The following is a 16367-nucleotide window of genomic DNA, read 5'->3' on the forward strand; positions in this document are numbered from 1 at the left end:
GAATCAGACATTGATTCCCCCCCGGGGGGGGGGGGAGCCGTGATTGGAGGATGACCTATCCATCATTTCTAATATCAGAAATGGCTTGCGACGACCGGAAGGAAGGTGGAGTGGCTGTCAAGTTTAAAAGGCAAGTATTTCTTCACAACACAAGTGAAATGTACATTTTGATTAATTAAAGTGCCCCTGTTTTTAATCAAATTTTTAAAAACCGGGCACTTTAGCATCAAAATTTACATTCACTTTAAGGCCTAACAGAGACAGAAACAACTCAATCAACTATACCAAAGAGGAGCCCACAAACAAAATAAACCCTTTTCCCTGCAGTGCCCCTAGAGGCAGAAATACATATTCCTCTTAGCTGAGAATTCCATCCTCAGTATTTTCTTAGTATTTGAATTGTATTCCAGGATTTGCTTTTCCTCAGGATACACAAATAGCAATGATTTGAGACTTTACATACAGGCTCTTAAATCTTTCATAAAAGTCTTCATGTTATTTAGTTTTTAGAAATATTGGGGGAGGTATAAATGTGAACAGTACACCATGTCAATTATTTAGCATTGTAAAAGAACATATTCCATACTTTATTTTTTGTGGACAAAACTTGAAACAAAGTTTTTCCACCCCAATTTTACCTTTATTTTTTGGGGCCTTCCCAACTATATTACCGGCTACTTTCTGATGCCACCTGGCTGGCAAAATTATCTGTGGAGATGCTCTGCTTTTATTGTATTCTCTACCTAAACCATAAAAGTTTTTGACTGTACCATCCCTTTAAATGACATTGAATGTGGCAATGCTAAAATCATTAGGCTGAGGATGATGAGTAATGAAAATCATTTTATCAGCTGAAAAGGGTGTTTTCTAGTAAAACTGGTTTTCGGAAGTAGTAAAGCACTAGAGCACAGGTGAAATAATCAGCTGATTAGTAACCATGGTTATTTTACCTGCTCTCATCCAAGGTAATCCTGAAAACCAGGCCTGTTGGGAGGCCTGAGGACAGGTTTAAAAACCAGTGCCCTAAATCACTGTTTCTCAATCGCAGTCCTTAAGTGCCCCCAACAGTCCAGATTTTCATTATAGCTGAACCAGTGCACAGGTGAAATAATCAGCTTATGCATGAGAGCAGGTTAGTAACCACGGTTACTGATCAGCCGATTATTTCACCTGGGCACTGGTGCAGGTATAATGAAAACCTGGCCTGTTGGGGGTACTTGAGGACCGTGGCTGAGAGACACTGCCCTAAACTAACACTGCTACAGTCTTGTGACACCGGCTATGGGGAACTCCCTATAACAGTCACAACTTTTTATATAGTTAAAAGGAGAGGGAACCCTAAATGTTTCTAATTTACTTCTATCAAATTACCTTTTTCTCTTGGTATCTTGCCAAAAAAAAGCTCAGGAGTGTATACATTTCTGGAGCACTATATAGCAACACTATTTTCTGCAAGGTAATGCTCCACATGCCCACCTAAGGATCTCTTAAACAAAGAATATATTTATTTTTTAAATAGTATGCGCTGTCTGATTCACAAAATATCATTTTGGTTTCATATCCCTTTAATATTATCTGAAAACTAAGAATCTAACCATCTTTATAAAAGCAGCAGCAAAACGTAACGATCACGGCACTTGATCTAGCACATTTTGGTTTGTTTCTATCATATGCGATATCTACACAATGATCGCTTGTCTAGTTACCACTATCACTAGACAAAGGAAAGGGATATCAACACAAAATAGTAGATACAATGTAGTCAAAATATAGAATATGCCGGTGTCATTTTTAAAATAAAATGAGTTGTTTAAACCCTTAACGACCAAGGACGTACGCCACACGTCCTCAAAAAAAAAAATACACTTAATGACAGAGGACGTGTGGCGTACGTCCTTGGTCTGGAAAGCAGTTGGAAGCGATCCTGCTCGCTTCCAGTTGCTTTCCGGTTATTGCAGTGATGCCTCGATATTGAGGCATCCTGCAATAACCTTTTTTAGCAATCCGGTGCAGAGAGAGCCACTCTGTGGCCCTCTCTGCACCGGACATCAACGGCTAAATCCGTTGGTGGGTGGGAGCCGATTCGGGAGGCGGCCATCGATGGACCTGATGATCTGTAGGGGGGGCGTGGGCGGGGGTGATCAGAGGCGCGCACGGGCGTGCGCACGGGAGGGCGGGGGCGTGCACGGGGAGGGAGCGGGTGGGAACCGCTACACTACAGAAAAATTATGTTTGAAAAGTTGTAAAAAAATAGTTTTATTTATGTAAAAATACATTAGTCAGGGGGTGGGGGAAGCTACACTACAGAAAAACAGGCAAAAAAAAAAAAAAAACTTTTTTGCAAACTGGGTACCCAAGATGGCCCCCAATAAGGCAGAGGGGGAGGTTAGAGAGCTGTTTTTGGGGGGGGGATCCTACAAAGTAGCATATGTAAATATGCTAAAGATGTATTTTATTTTTTTTAAAAAACTTTTATTTTAGTACTGGCAGACTTTCTGCCAGTACTTAAGATGGCGGGGACAGTTGTGGGGTGGGGGAGGGATCAGGGGGTCTGATGTGTCAGGTGGGAGGCTGATCTCTACACTAAAGCTAAAATTAACTCTGCAAGCTCCCTACAAACTACCTAATTAACCCCTTCACTGCTAGCCATAATACACAGCAGCACTTAGCGGCCTTTAAATTAGCAAAAAGCAACGCCAAAGTCATATATGTCTGCTATTTCTGAACAAAGGGGATCCCAGAGAAGCATTTACAACCATTTGTGCCATAATTGCATAAGCTGTTTGTAAATAATTTCAGTGAGAAACCTAAAATTGTAAAAGATTTTGCGTTTTTTTTAATTTGATTGCATTTGGCGGTGAAATGGTGGCATGAAAATATACCAAAATGGGCCTAGATCAATACTTGGGGTTGTCTACTACACTACACTGAAGCTAAAATTAACCCTAGAAGCTCCCTACATGCTCCCTAATTAACCCCTTCACTGCTGGGCATAATACACGTGTGGTGCGTAGTGGCATTTAGCAGCCTTCTAATTAGTAAAAAGCAAAACCAAAGCCATATATGTCTGCTATTTATGAACAAAGGGGATCCCAGAAAAGCATTTACAACCATGTATGCTATAATTGCATAAGTTTTTTGTAAATAATTTCAGTGAGAAACCTAAAGTTTGTGGAAAAAAAAAATTGTGAAAGTGAACAATTTTTTTTATTTGATCGCATTTGGCGGTGAAATGGTGGCATGAAATATACCAAAATGGGCCTAGATCAATACTTTGGGATGTCTTCTAAAACAAAATATATACATGTCAAGGGATATTCAGGAATTCCTGACAGATATCAGTGTCCCAATGTAACTATCGCTAATTTTGAAAAAAAGTGGTTTGGAAATAGCAAAGTGCTACTTGTATTTATGGCCCTATAACTTGCAAAAAAAGCAAAGATCATGTAAACATTCGGTATTTCTAAACTCAGGACAAAATTTAGAAACTATTTCGCATATGTTTATTTTGGTGGTTGTAGATGTATAACAGATTTTGGGGGTCAAAGTTAGAAAAAGTGTTTTTTTTTTTCATTTTTTCCTCATATTTTATAATTTTTTTATAGTAAATTATAAGATATGATGAAAATAATGGTATATTTTGAAAGTCCATTTAATGGCGAGAAAAACGGTATATAATAATATGTGTGGGTACATTAAATGAGTAAGGGGAAAATTACAGCTAAACACAAACACCACAGAAATGTAAAAATAGCCTTGGTCCCAAACAGACAGAAAATGGAAAAGTGCTGTGGTCATTAAGGGGTTAACCACTGCAGAAAGTGTAAAGTTTTAGTTTCTATAAATAGGAAACCTAAATTTCAAAATGGTGACACCTTTAATCTCTTCAGCGGAGGATGATTAATGAAAGTGTCTAACACTGAATTGTGCAAACTCTGACTGTGTGGAATATGACAATGTTAAAAAAAAAAAAAAAAAATTAAAAAAAAAATAAACTTAAAGTGAATGTAAAGTATTAAAAATCCTATTAAAAACATAACACTGTCATTCATCAAACTTTACATTTCACTGGTTTTGTTAAAATACTGTACTTACCTTTTCTTCTTAAAAGCCGCTTCAGCGCTTCTCCAGCCCGTCACAAGCCTCTTCCTATGTTAGCAATGACTATTATGGCATCCTCCAATCACGGTTCCCCCCCCGCCCGGGGAGTCATTGCCTGATTGGAGGAAGGCCGGGATCGTCATTTCTGACGCAGGAAGAGGCTTGCGACGTGCGGGGGAAGCGCTGGATCAGCTTTCACAAAGAACAGGGAAGTATTTTAACAAAACCAGTGAAATGTAAAGTTTGATGAAAGAAAGTGCCCCTGTTTTTATTAAAAAACAGGCACTGGTTCATCAAAATTCACATTCAATTTAAAAGTCTATAATAGTCAAAAAAATGCATGCTCTAACCCAGTGTTTTTCAACCAGTGTGCCGTGAGAGATCCTCAGGTGTGCCGCGGCAGACTGACAACAGTGCGGGGGGGTCCCTCTTTCAAATTTTTAAATATTGGGGAGGTATGCGACAGGCTCATCAGGCATCATTTACAACCATGACATTAACATTCATTCACAGACAATCATTGTTTGTGAATGAATGTCAATATGTCATGTATAGTTTGTAGGAGGCATGACAGCACAGTACAGTACAGTGTGTGTATGTGTGTATATATATATATATATATATCTCCTGTATTAGGCTACAATGTGTGATTTTGTAAAATTTTGGGATGGTGGTGTGCCACAGGATTTTTTTAATGTAAAAAAGTGTGCCACAGCAAAAAAAAAAAAAAAAAAAAAAAAAGGTTGCAAATCACTGCTCTAACCCGCAAAGGGGTTAACATAGCAGAAGTGCCGCTTGAGGCCCCAATGCACTGCTGGTTCTGACGCTGTTCCAATCAACAAGCAAGTTGCTGTCGACTTGTGCGCCGAGCACTACCTAGCGGGGGTTAAACAGAGCAGGGTTGATATATTTTGTAATATTACAATCCGAAACTGTTTAATATACCTTTGTTGAAAAGCAGGGAATTTCAGGAGTGGGCAAGTGCCCGTGTTCTGTCGAGAACTCCAATTCCCCAAAAACTCCAATCTGACATCACTTCTGCTGACTTCTATTTTCACTGTTTTGACTGTCCTAGTGGGCGCACCACCAATCCGCTTCAGACACCCCAAGTAAATCTTGGGGGATGAATTTTCACTTCAGGCGGAGGCAAAATAGGGAAGATAGGCAATTACAGTACCGATCTGATTGGTTGTGAATCCTGCCACTCACCGAGATACAAACCAATCAGATGTATGGAATCACCGGAAGTGACGTCAGATTGGAGTTTTCGATGTATTGTAGTTCTCGATAGAGCACCTGCAGCACTATATCGCAGCAGTTTTACAACAATGTTATACATTAGCAAGAGCACTATTTCCTGTCATGTAGTTCTCCAGACATGTGCACGCTACCTATCTAGATCTCTTCAAAGAATTACATGAGAACGAAAAAGAAATAACAGAAGTAAATGGAAAACTTTTTTAAAAGGTATTCCCTATTGGAAATGTGTTACAGGTCCCTTTAACACAAACTACTGAAAAGTTTTTTCCCCCAAAAACAAGCCGCTTCCATTAGTCTATATTTCATCATGTATCCTGGTGATGCTACATTGAATGCTCAAAGGATATAAAAGTAAATCTGTAAAAAGCAATAAACATGTGAAACACCTCATTGCAATAATCTCTTTAAAATTAAAAGTATTTTTCCCAGCAGAATTGGGAACAACCAGACACCAATTACAACACAAAAACAAATGATTAACCCATGTAAGTAATTGCCATACAGGTGCTTTTGGCTCACAGTAAATGCCAGCAGTTGATGCCACCACCTACCGTGTCACAAAATATACTGCCTGTTACTCCTTACATCACTGTGCCACCTGAAGAAGGTACTACTACTACAATAAGATCAAATCAGCAGCTCAGTTGTGCAACTGACACTGCCCTTGGGATCAGCGGCTGTTCTCCGCTGCTCCCAAGTGATCCTTTTGAGTTTAAGCCCATGACAAGAGTTAAACAGAGGTACAGGGTTAATGGTCTTAAAATGACATGCTCTAACAAATTAGAGCATATTTTTCATGGCCTTTAAAGTGATAGCAAAGGCATGCAATATATGTGCATTGCTTGTGTTTTTTAATTAAAAAGTTTTATATACTTTTATTTTCCATTAACAATATTAATTCTGCTGTCACCACCCCTTCAAGTCTTTTCCTTTGTACAGTACGGCCAATCTGAAGATGTGCCACACATTAAAGGGACAGTCAACCCAAATAGCTTTTTTGATTTATACATATAAACTTGCCCTGGATCATCATTTCTCAATGTAGCCCATTTTTCAAATATATAGTTTGTCAGTAAAATCACTTACTTTTCACGCTGCAGCCGTTTCAAAATGTCCGTTAAGCCCCTTCCCTTTTGTCAACAGTGACAACAGCAGGTTCTTGTAACTTGTGTACGTGTTCTATCCTGCTCGTAACCTGATTTTTGCACATGCTCCTCTGGTATTGGCATTGAAGGGGAACGTTTGTAGAGTTGAAGTATTGAAGAAACAGGACACTGGTACACTTCCACTGTAAACTGCTCAGATAACGAGCCTGTGTTCAAACGTTTCCCTTCAATACCAGAGGCACACTGCGCATGCGCAAAAATCAGGTTACGAGCAAGACAGAACACATACAAAAGTAACAAGAACCTGCTGATGTCACTGCTGACTTAAAAGGGGAGGGGCTTAACAGACGAGTGATTGATTTTACTGAAACTATATATTTGAAAAATGGCTACATTGAGAAATGATGATCCAGGGCAAGTTTATATGTATAAATGAAAACGCTGAGTTGACTGTCCCTTTAAACAATTAGAGATGAATATATATATATATTCAAGCAAAGGATTGCACTCACAGGGCTTTTTATGCTAGTAATCAAAATACTTAAAGTGAAGGTCAATTTTCATCAATGAGTGCCCGGTTTTTAAAAATACTTTTAAAATCAGGGGCACTTTCATTGATGAAAATTAACATTGCACTGGATTTTAAGAAATACTTACCTTTTACTTCTGCAAAGCCGGATCGACGATCTCCCTCCTTCTTCCTGCTGTAGACAACAGCAATGACGAAACTGGCTTCCTCCAATCACAGCCAGGCATCACGAGCTGGACGCTCTGGGGTGCAAGCCATGATTGGAGGAAGCCGGTTTTTGTCATTTCTGACGTCACTACAGAGGAACTGAGGCTGAGATCGGCGATCCGGTTTTGCAGGAGAAAAAGGTAAGTATTTCTTAAAATCCAGTGCAATGTTAATTTTCATCAATGAAAGTGCCCCTGTTTTAAAAAGTATTTTTAAAAACCGGGCACTCATTGATGAAAATTGACCTTCACTTTAAAACGTTTTCAGGGATTTTGTCAGCTGACAAAGGGGACAAGACCCCCCCGAAAATGTTTCATTAAAGTATTTTGATTACTTGCATAAAAAGCCCTGTGAGTGCAATCCTTTGCTTGAATATTGCCTTCTATCGTTGCATCCAGGCAGGTGACTATTGGTGGGTCGCGCTGCAGAATTGAATATATATATATATATATATATATATATATATATATATATATATATATATATATATATATATATATATACACACACACACACACACACATACATATACATACACACACATACATACTAATATACTTTATTTAAATTGTCCTTTTCCTGTAATTCCTTTCTGAAATTGTGAGCTTTTTAGTTCCTGCTAGAAATGGAAGTGCATTACACATATTCCACACAGCCATTGGCTGCACACTCCAGTGACCTATTTATAACTTTCCCTAATTGGCCACATCAGAGAAGGTAACCTACGTTACGACATGGCATCTCCCATTATTTTAGACATTACAACTACACTTATTTTGTCAATATTTAAACAACTAATGTGAAACTTAAAATAAATGCAACTACATGTTATACTCAGACTAATCTTTTCTTTGACTACACCATTCTATATAGCATTTATTTAGAATTTAACTTTAATGTAAGTGTGCTTTAATCTCAGAAGAACTTGAATCGCAAAAACCTAACTGATTAACGGTTTACATTGGAGAGCTACAGATGAACTGCATGTGCAGTACATTTTGTCGTTTATCAGAAGCTGGGGGTACGCCTTAAAGCAAAATGAGGGGGGCGCAATGTCATCCGGTCAGGGGACAAATTTAAAGCAGGCAAAAAAAAGATATATATATTTAGCATCACTAAAAATAAAGTGGACTTTCAGTGATCACTTAGTAAAAAAAAAAAAAGTGTGCTAAACTCACCTTTTCTGTGCTGTGGCTCCTCAGAGCCTCTGACCGCCAACGGCACAGCGCTCTTGTCAATGAGCTGACTTTTTCCACCTCTAAACCAATAGCTGTGCTAGTCATCTGACAGGGTTCTCTAAACTAGCACGGCTATTGGTTTATCGGTGGAACATCACCTAATTTAGACATGAGAGCTGTACGGTGAGCGGACAGAGACGCTGACTTTATTTTCTGTGCTGTGGCTCCTCGCTAAAGTCAGAGCCTCTAGCTGCCAACGGCACAGCGCTCTTGTCAATGAGGCGACGTTTCCACCTCTAAACCAATAGCTGTGCTAGTCATCTGACAGTGTTCTGTATAACTGCACGGCTATTGGTTTATCGTGGAACATCACCTAATTGAGACATGAGAGCTGTACGGTGAGCGGACAGAGACGCTGACTTTATTTTCTGTGCTGTGGCTCCTCGCTAAAGTCAGAGCCTCTAGCTGCCAACGGCACAGCGCTCTTGTCAATGAGGCGACGTTTCCACCTCTAAAGCAATAGCTGTGCTAGTCATCTGACAGGGTTCTGTATAATTGCACGGCTATTGGTTTATCGTGGAACATCACCTAATTGAGACATGAGAGCTGTACGGTGAGCAGACAGAGGCACTGACTTTAGTGAGGAGCTGCAGCAGGGAAATGATGAGCTTACCATCTCTTTAATGAAAACATTGTCACTGTTTTTCTTTATATCCTTTCGTCAAAAATACATTGACGCATAATATTAACCACTTAAATGCTAGAGTATCAATACCCTGGAATAGAAATAGTGTTAGGCTCTTGTCAGAGAGCTGATGTGCAATGCTGCTTACAAACGTAGTGTTGACCCTTTGACTACCATAAAGCTGCTATGCATTAGTGCATTCATCCCATGCTTACCAGAAGCTAATGTGCATATTAACCCCTTGGCTGTAGAAGAAGCTAAAATACATCCCTTGGTTACCAGAAGCTAATGTGCATATTAACCCCTTGGCAGTAGAAGCTAAAATACATCCCATGGTTACCAGAAGCTAATGTGCATATTAACCCCTTGGCAGTAGAAGCTAAAATACATGGCAGAATTGCTAATATGATTACCCCTTGTCAGCTACAAGCAATTACTGTCAAGTGGTATTTGTACCCTAAATCCCAGAGATCTGCATACTAACTGTTAACCCCTTGGTATCCAGATAGGACTGCCACAAATTACTGCATACAAAAAGTATTAACCCTTTGGCCGCCATACTAGGCTATTACTGTTTAGCAAGTCAATGACAGTACTATAACATGTCACTAATCCCTTGGCTACCTGGAAAGACTACAAATAACTAACTCATATGCATTGTAAGAGTAAGTGGCACATACGGACCTCATCAGGAAATAGCGATCACCCAGCAGTGGACAATAAAAACAACATAACCCCCTTGTGCCCTTGTCACGCTCTGACAGCACCACGGGGGGTAGGTGATGTCGCCATTCTATGACAGCCAGGCGCAACAGCTCCTCCACTCACCAGAAAGCAGAGCTGAGGCCAGTTGTGAATGAAATATCTATAGGTATATATGGAGTAGGGCTCGGACAGATCGCGGGTGATCAGTCTCATGATATCGGGCATTTGGAGCTCAGATTCGTAGCGCACATAGCGCGTGGGGTTGTCCTCGTCCTGCCCGGGCACATGGTGGTTGTGCAGGTCCAGCTCCGCGCTGGCGGATTCCCGTAGAGTACAGGCGGCTAGTTCGGTGCTCAGGGCCTCCTCGGGACACCTGTCCAGTCCATTGGGGGCGGCAGTCCGTGTCCCACAGGGCTGTTCCGGGCGCTTGAGGTTTACGGCCTTGAGGTGCCGCAGGTCGGGACTGAGCAGGCCATTGAACTGGTGGTGATGGTGCAGGTGGCGGTGCAGGTTTTTGGGACCGTCCGTTTCCTCGTCTGGCTCTGGAGAGGGGTCGCGGCCTGCAGGCCCCGGGTTCGGTGAGAGCTCGGACACTATACTAGGCCCAGCCGGTGACTCGGCCATTCTGGGAATAGACAGACCAAGAGCGGCGGGGTTAGAGTTGGGGGAGGAGCGGGCGAGCTGACACGGAGCCACCCGCTCCCTCATGGCTCCCCGGCACCGGTGCGGTAAGATATCCTGCATCACCCCCCTGCCGTGCGCGCGCGCTACCGACACACACGCAAGGCCTGACGTGCGCGCCCCCGAAGCCCTTTTAAAGCGTGTCCGTGTGCGCGCACGCCATCACCTTGCACCGTCTGCGCGCTTCTTTAAAGGGGACGGTAACACCGTAGGCAAAGGGTTTACGTAAGGGTGAAAGCAGGCACATTGTAGGTCACTTGCAAAGGGATAAAAGCAATTTACATTTACATCAAAACTTACAGGAAAGAAAGAAAGAAAAAAAAAAGAGTAAGGCTTAAAGTGTTTTACAGCTCTTTTTTTTTTAAACACATCTAGCTTTATTTTAGCATTTAAAATGGCTATATCATTGTAATAAATACACTCCTAATGCTGGAGAGGTCAGTCACTAGTAGCAATGGCGCCCATTCCATATAACCGGATACCTCAGCATCAGTTACAGCACTGTGAACGACCTACAGACAGCAAAAAGCAAAACAACAAAAGTAACAGTACCAAAGCTACGCGTTTTGTTCAGAAAACAGGCCTTTTCAAGTAAATAACAAAAAGTAACAGTACCAAAGCTACGCGTATTGTCCAGAAAACAGGCCTTTTTCAAGTAAATAACAAAAAGTAACAGTACCAAAACTACGTATTGTCCAGAAAACAGGCCTTTTCAAGCAAAATAACAAAAAGTAACAGTACCAAAGCTACGCGTATTGTCCAGAAAAAAGGCCTTTTCAAGCAAAATAACAAAAAGTAACAGTACCAAAACTACGTATTGTCCAGAAAACAGGCCTTTTCAAGCAAAATAACAAAAAGTAACAGTACCAAAGCTACGCGTATTGTCCAGAAAAAAGGCCTTTTCAAGCAAAATAACAAAAAGTAACAGTACCAAAGCTACGCGTATTGTCCAGAAAAAAGGCCTTTTCAAGCAAAATAACAAAAAGTAACAGTACCAAAGCTACGCGTATTGTCCAGAAAACAGGCCTTTTCAAGTAAATAACAAAAAGTAACTGTATCAAAGCTACGCGTTCTGTCCAGAAAACAGGCCTTTTTCAAGTAAATAACAAAAAGTAACAGTACCAAAGCTACGCGTTTTGTCCAGAAAACAGGCCTTTTCAAGTAAATAACAAAAAGTAACCGTATCAAAGCTACGCGTTTTGTCCAGAAAACAGGACTTTTTCAAGTAAATAACAAAAAGTAACAGTACCAAAGCTACGCGTTTTGTCCAGAAAACAGGCCTTTTTCAAGCAAAATAACAAAAAGTAACCGTATCAAAGCTACGCGTTTTGTCCAGAAAACAGGCCTTTTTCAAGCAAAATAACAAAAAGTAACCGTATCAAAGCTACGCATTTTGTCCAGAAAACAGGCCTTTTTCAAGCAAAATAACAAAAAGTAACTACCAAAGCTACGCGTTTCAGCCCAGAAGCGGGACTTTGTCATCCTTGTAAGGAAAAATTCTTCATTACAAGCTTAAAGTGATGATAAACTCTCCCCTTTATAAAAACAGATCTGGAATGTTAGTGATATTTTAGATGGAGTTTAATTCACCAGTTGTAATGAAGTTGCACTATAACTTACTTTTTAATACAGATAAGAAATACAAATACCCCACGCTTCACTGCCCACTTCAAAAGTAAATTTTTCTGTGAGCTGAAGGTTTGAATGTTCTCCAATCAGCGCTGTTGCTACAATAAAAGTGCCATAAGGGGAGAGTGCTGATTGGAGAACAATTCAAACCTTTAGCTCACAGAAAAAAATTACTTTTGAAGTGGGCAGCGGAGCGCAGGGTATTTGTATTTCATAATTATATTAAAATGTAAGTTACAGCGCAACTTCATTACGTTCATTTCATTTTAAATTTAAAGGGACATTCTAGTGCAAAAAAATAAAAATACATCCACTTTGCAATTCAAAAATGTAAAGGTAAGTGTTTGCAATCGTGTAAAGGATCTTTCACGAAGAGGCTGGTTAGTAGCCTTCTATACTGTAATTTCTCACTGTAAAGAATGGGGTTTTATTTTCAGGCGTGGTTGAAGCAACTTTTCAAAAGCACGATTTACAGTGTGAGAACTTTTCAAAAACCACTGTTGTAAATGAGAAAAGATGCAGCCTCTTGACCCTTTAATGACCAGCAACGTACCCTGTACGTTGCTGGTCTTTCTATGCGGGTTGCGCTTTTCATAGTGCTGTGTTCGCGTCAGTGGTAAGACTGCGCTGTTTTCGGAAGCCAGCAGGAGGGAGGGAGGATGTAATAGCATGGTCTTGCCACTAGCGGCAAAAACCCACACTATTATAAACAAACAATACCTTAACGACCAGAAGTTAATCTTCATTCTGGGGCACAATCTAGCAAAATGAAAAAACACGTTTTTCACAATAAAAGAAGTTTAAACATTTACAATGGTCATCACCATAACTAGTGAAGATATTAGCTTTCCACGGGCAAGTTACATTATAATGAAGAAGCTTTGTAATGTTTAAATCTAAATAAAATCCAACAGAAAAGCTGCACATCTTCATACATACGTCTCACCACTCGCCGCTGAGATGAGCGTTTTTTAAGAAACACATGTAATTTACTTCATAATATTCACCTAAATTACAAGTTATGCACTAAACCCTGTGCGTAAGTAACGCTTACAATTTAGCGGTACCAAACTTTCCATAGCGCTGCCATTACAAGTTACAGAAAAACCTTGTGCTGTGCGTTATGGTGCGTTAGGCTCCATACCGCACAAAAGCCAAGGCCTGACTTGACGTGCTTGTGCACATTTTCACCCATAGACATTAATGGAGAAAAAGTGTTAGAAAAAACCTAACACCTGCGGTTGCAGAATGGCAATCACTATAACGTAATCCCCATTGATGTCTATGGGGAAAAGAAGGTTATGTAAAAACCTACCCCCCTAACATAAACCCCTAGTCTAAAAACCCCTAATCCGCCGCCCCCGACATCGACCACACTAAATAAAGATATTAACCCATAATCCGCTGCTCCTGATATCGCCAACATTAAATAAAGCTATCAACCCCTAAACCACAGCTTCTGCATCGCAAATACTAAACCTATTAACCCCTAAACCACCACCCACATCACAACTACCTAAATTAAACAATTAACCCCTAAACCTAACACCCCCCCTAACTTTAAATTAAACTTACAATAAAACTACCTTCAAATAAATAAAAACTTACTGGTGAAATAAAAAAAAACTAAGCTTAAACTATAAATAAACTTAACATTACTATTTTAACTAAATAAAATATACTATAAATAAAAAAAACTAACGCCTAGATTACGAGTTGTGCATTAGGGGGGGTGCGTTAGTTACGTGTACTTTATTTCTTTTGCGGACTTTTCTTAACGTAGGTATTACGAGTCTCAAAACAACTTTGTAACGCGTCGCTGTAACACAACTACCGCGTTTATTTTATACGCGTAATACCGGCAGTGTTAAACATTCTCCCATAGAGATCAATGAGAAATCAAAGAAGCACGCATTTTTCAGCTAACACTCGATCTCGCAAGAAATACGCACTGCTCTGTCATATTACATATACCACATAATGCACAACAAAAACACCCAGCAAATGTACTAGCAACAATCACGCAACATAGCACATACGCATTACACATTCACAATCAGAAAAGAAAAACAATAAACATGATTTACACTAAACGAGGAATACAGAAATACCTGACGATCTTGCAACACGGAACAAAACAACAGGAAAAAAGATTTGCACATTCATACACAAACAAAACATTCAAGATTACGGAACATTAGTACAAAGAAACATTGACACCACTTCACAAATACGACACCATCACAAATATGGATTTACATTTACTGATAATTTTTGGGGACAATGTTATGGAAAACGATCACTATGACATCATCACATTATACACATTCCACAAATACTAACTCAATATGAGCATGCGCAAATTCACACAACTAATACACATTGCACACATACTAATTACTAACAAAGCACACCTGAACATACTTTACTTGGCAAACCGGTACATCATTAAACATTTACATAGGGTATATAAGCATGCCACAAGCATGGCTTCTTTGACTGTGTTGCTGGAGAATTTTTGGAGATTAGAGAGTTATTGGTATTGTGAGATTTAGTGAGTGGTAGTGTGAGATAGTTAGTTAGTGGTAGTGTGAGATAGTGGTAGTGTGAGATTTAGTGAGTTAGTGGTAGTGTGAGATTTAGTGAGTTAGTTAGTGGTAGTGTGAGATAGTTAGTGGTAGTGTGAGATTTAGTAAGTTAGTGGTAGTGTGAGATTTAGTGAGTTAGTGGTAGTGGGAGAGAGTGAGATAGTTAGTGGTATTGTGAGATTTTGTGAGTTAGTGGTAGTGTGAGATAGTTAGTTAGTGGTAGTGTGAGATTTAGTGAGTTAGTGGTAGTGTGAGATTTAGTGAGTTAGTTATTGGTAGTGTGAAATAGTTAGTGGTAGTGTAAGATTTAGTAAGTTAGTGGTAGTGTGAGATTTAGTGAGTTAGTTAGTGGTAGTGTGAGATTTAGTGAGTTAGTGGTAGTGGGAGAGAGTGAGATAGTTAGTGGTATTGTGAGATTTAGTAAGTCCAAGCTGCAGCAGCACTGTGTAAAAAAGTTTTTATTATAGCCAAAAAATTAATACAACGTTTCGGACCAACTGTCCTTAATCATGTATAAAATTACACTGACACATACAGGCTTAAAATACCCATAACCCCTCCCACTTAATTACAGCACACACCTGTCTTCATCTACCTACATCAGTTAATTTACCAACTCCCTTAAATGTGCACAAACCTCCTTTTCAACATACTCTTTAAATAAAGTAGAGATTCTCATGCAAATACATGATTATTTTATCATCATATGTACACAATATAGACATCCTAAAACAAAGATGTCTAATCATTTGTTATCCCCAAGGAATTTTATTATTTAACCTTCATACTATCTCACATAGATTAAAGGGATAGTCATTCAGAAAACACTCCAGTCCATCTCTCTGTTCATACCTCCTGGCCACATAGTACCTAGTGTGTAGATCCAGAACAATTCTCTTTGTTGAAGATTTTTCTCCCTATTGCCCCCCCCCCCCCCTCCTAGGTTTCTCAACATGATCTATAATATAAAATCTTATTTGACTCAGGCTATGCCCAGCTGTCAAAAAATGGTGGGCCACAGGTGCATCTACATCTCCCGTTCTTATACTACTCTTATGCTAATTCAGCCTTTCTCGCACCTTACGGGTGGTCTCTCCTACATAGCCCCACCCACATGGGCATTTGATTAGATATACGGCAAAATCTGTGTTGCAGGTAAAATACCCCCTAATCCAAAATGTCTTGCCTGTACGTGGGTGGGAAAATGTAGAGCCCCGCACCATATTATTACAGTTAGTACAATTTAGGCAGGGAAAGCAACCATTATTCTTTTTGTCAATATATCTCTGTACTTTTGTCTTACCTGATCCTATATCTGCCCTTACAAGGGTATCTTTAAGATTTTTTCCTCTCCTATATGCTGGCATTGGCGGTACTTGAAATTCTTTCACATTAGGATTGCAATCACTCAGTACACTCCAATGCTTTCTTATGATCCCCTGTATTCTATCACTAAGAGGAGAGAACTTACTCACAAACACCATCCTATCTGATCTTTCACTTTATTTTTTTGTTCTAACAACTTATGTCTAGAAGTTCCCAAAGCACTGTTTATGCCCTCCTGTATTAGTTTAGATGGATAGCCTCTCTTAGTAAATGCATTCCCAATCTCACTAAGCCTCTTTGGCTATAATAAAAAACTTTTTTACACAGTGCTGCTGCAGCTTGGACTTTCTATAATTATTGGGTGTTGGTATG

The 16367-nt window shown here is 39.8% G+C and overlaps 1 protein-coding gene across 1 annotated transcript in view; it reads right to left on the bottom strand.

Moving 5' to 3' along the window:
• The window catches only part of NAA30 (N-alpha-acetyltransferase 30, NatC catalytic subunit), a 95670-nt gene extending 85128 nt beyond the window's left edge, over positions 1-10542 (bottom strand). The window contains exon 1 of the mRNA XM_053697326.1: positions 9895-10542. Coding sequence (XP_053553301.1) covers positions 9895-10515 — 621 coding nt within the window. The 5' untranslated portion in view covers positions 10516-10542. The remainder of the gene's footprint in view (positions 1-9894) is intronic.
• Positions 10543-16367: the final 5825 nt, after the last annotated feature.

This window comes from Bombina bombina, chromosome 1 (genome assembly GCF_027579735.1).
Source record: "Bombina bombina isolate aBomBom1 chromosome 1, aBomBom1.pri, whole genome shotgun sequence".
In the NCBI taxonomy this organism is placed as follows: domain Eukaryota; kingdom Metazoa; phylum Chordata; class Amphibia; order Anura; family Bombinatoridae; genus Bombina; species Bombina bombina.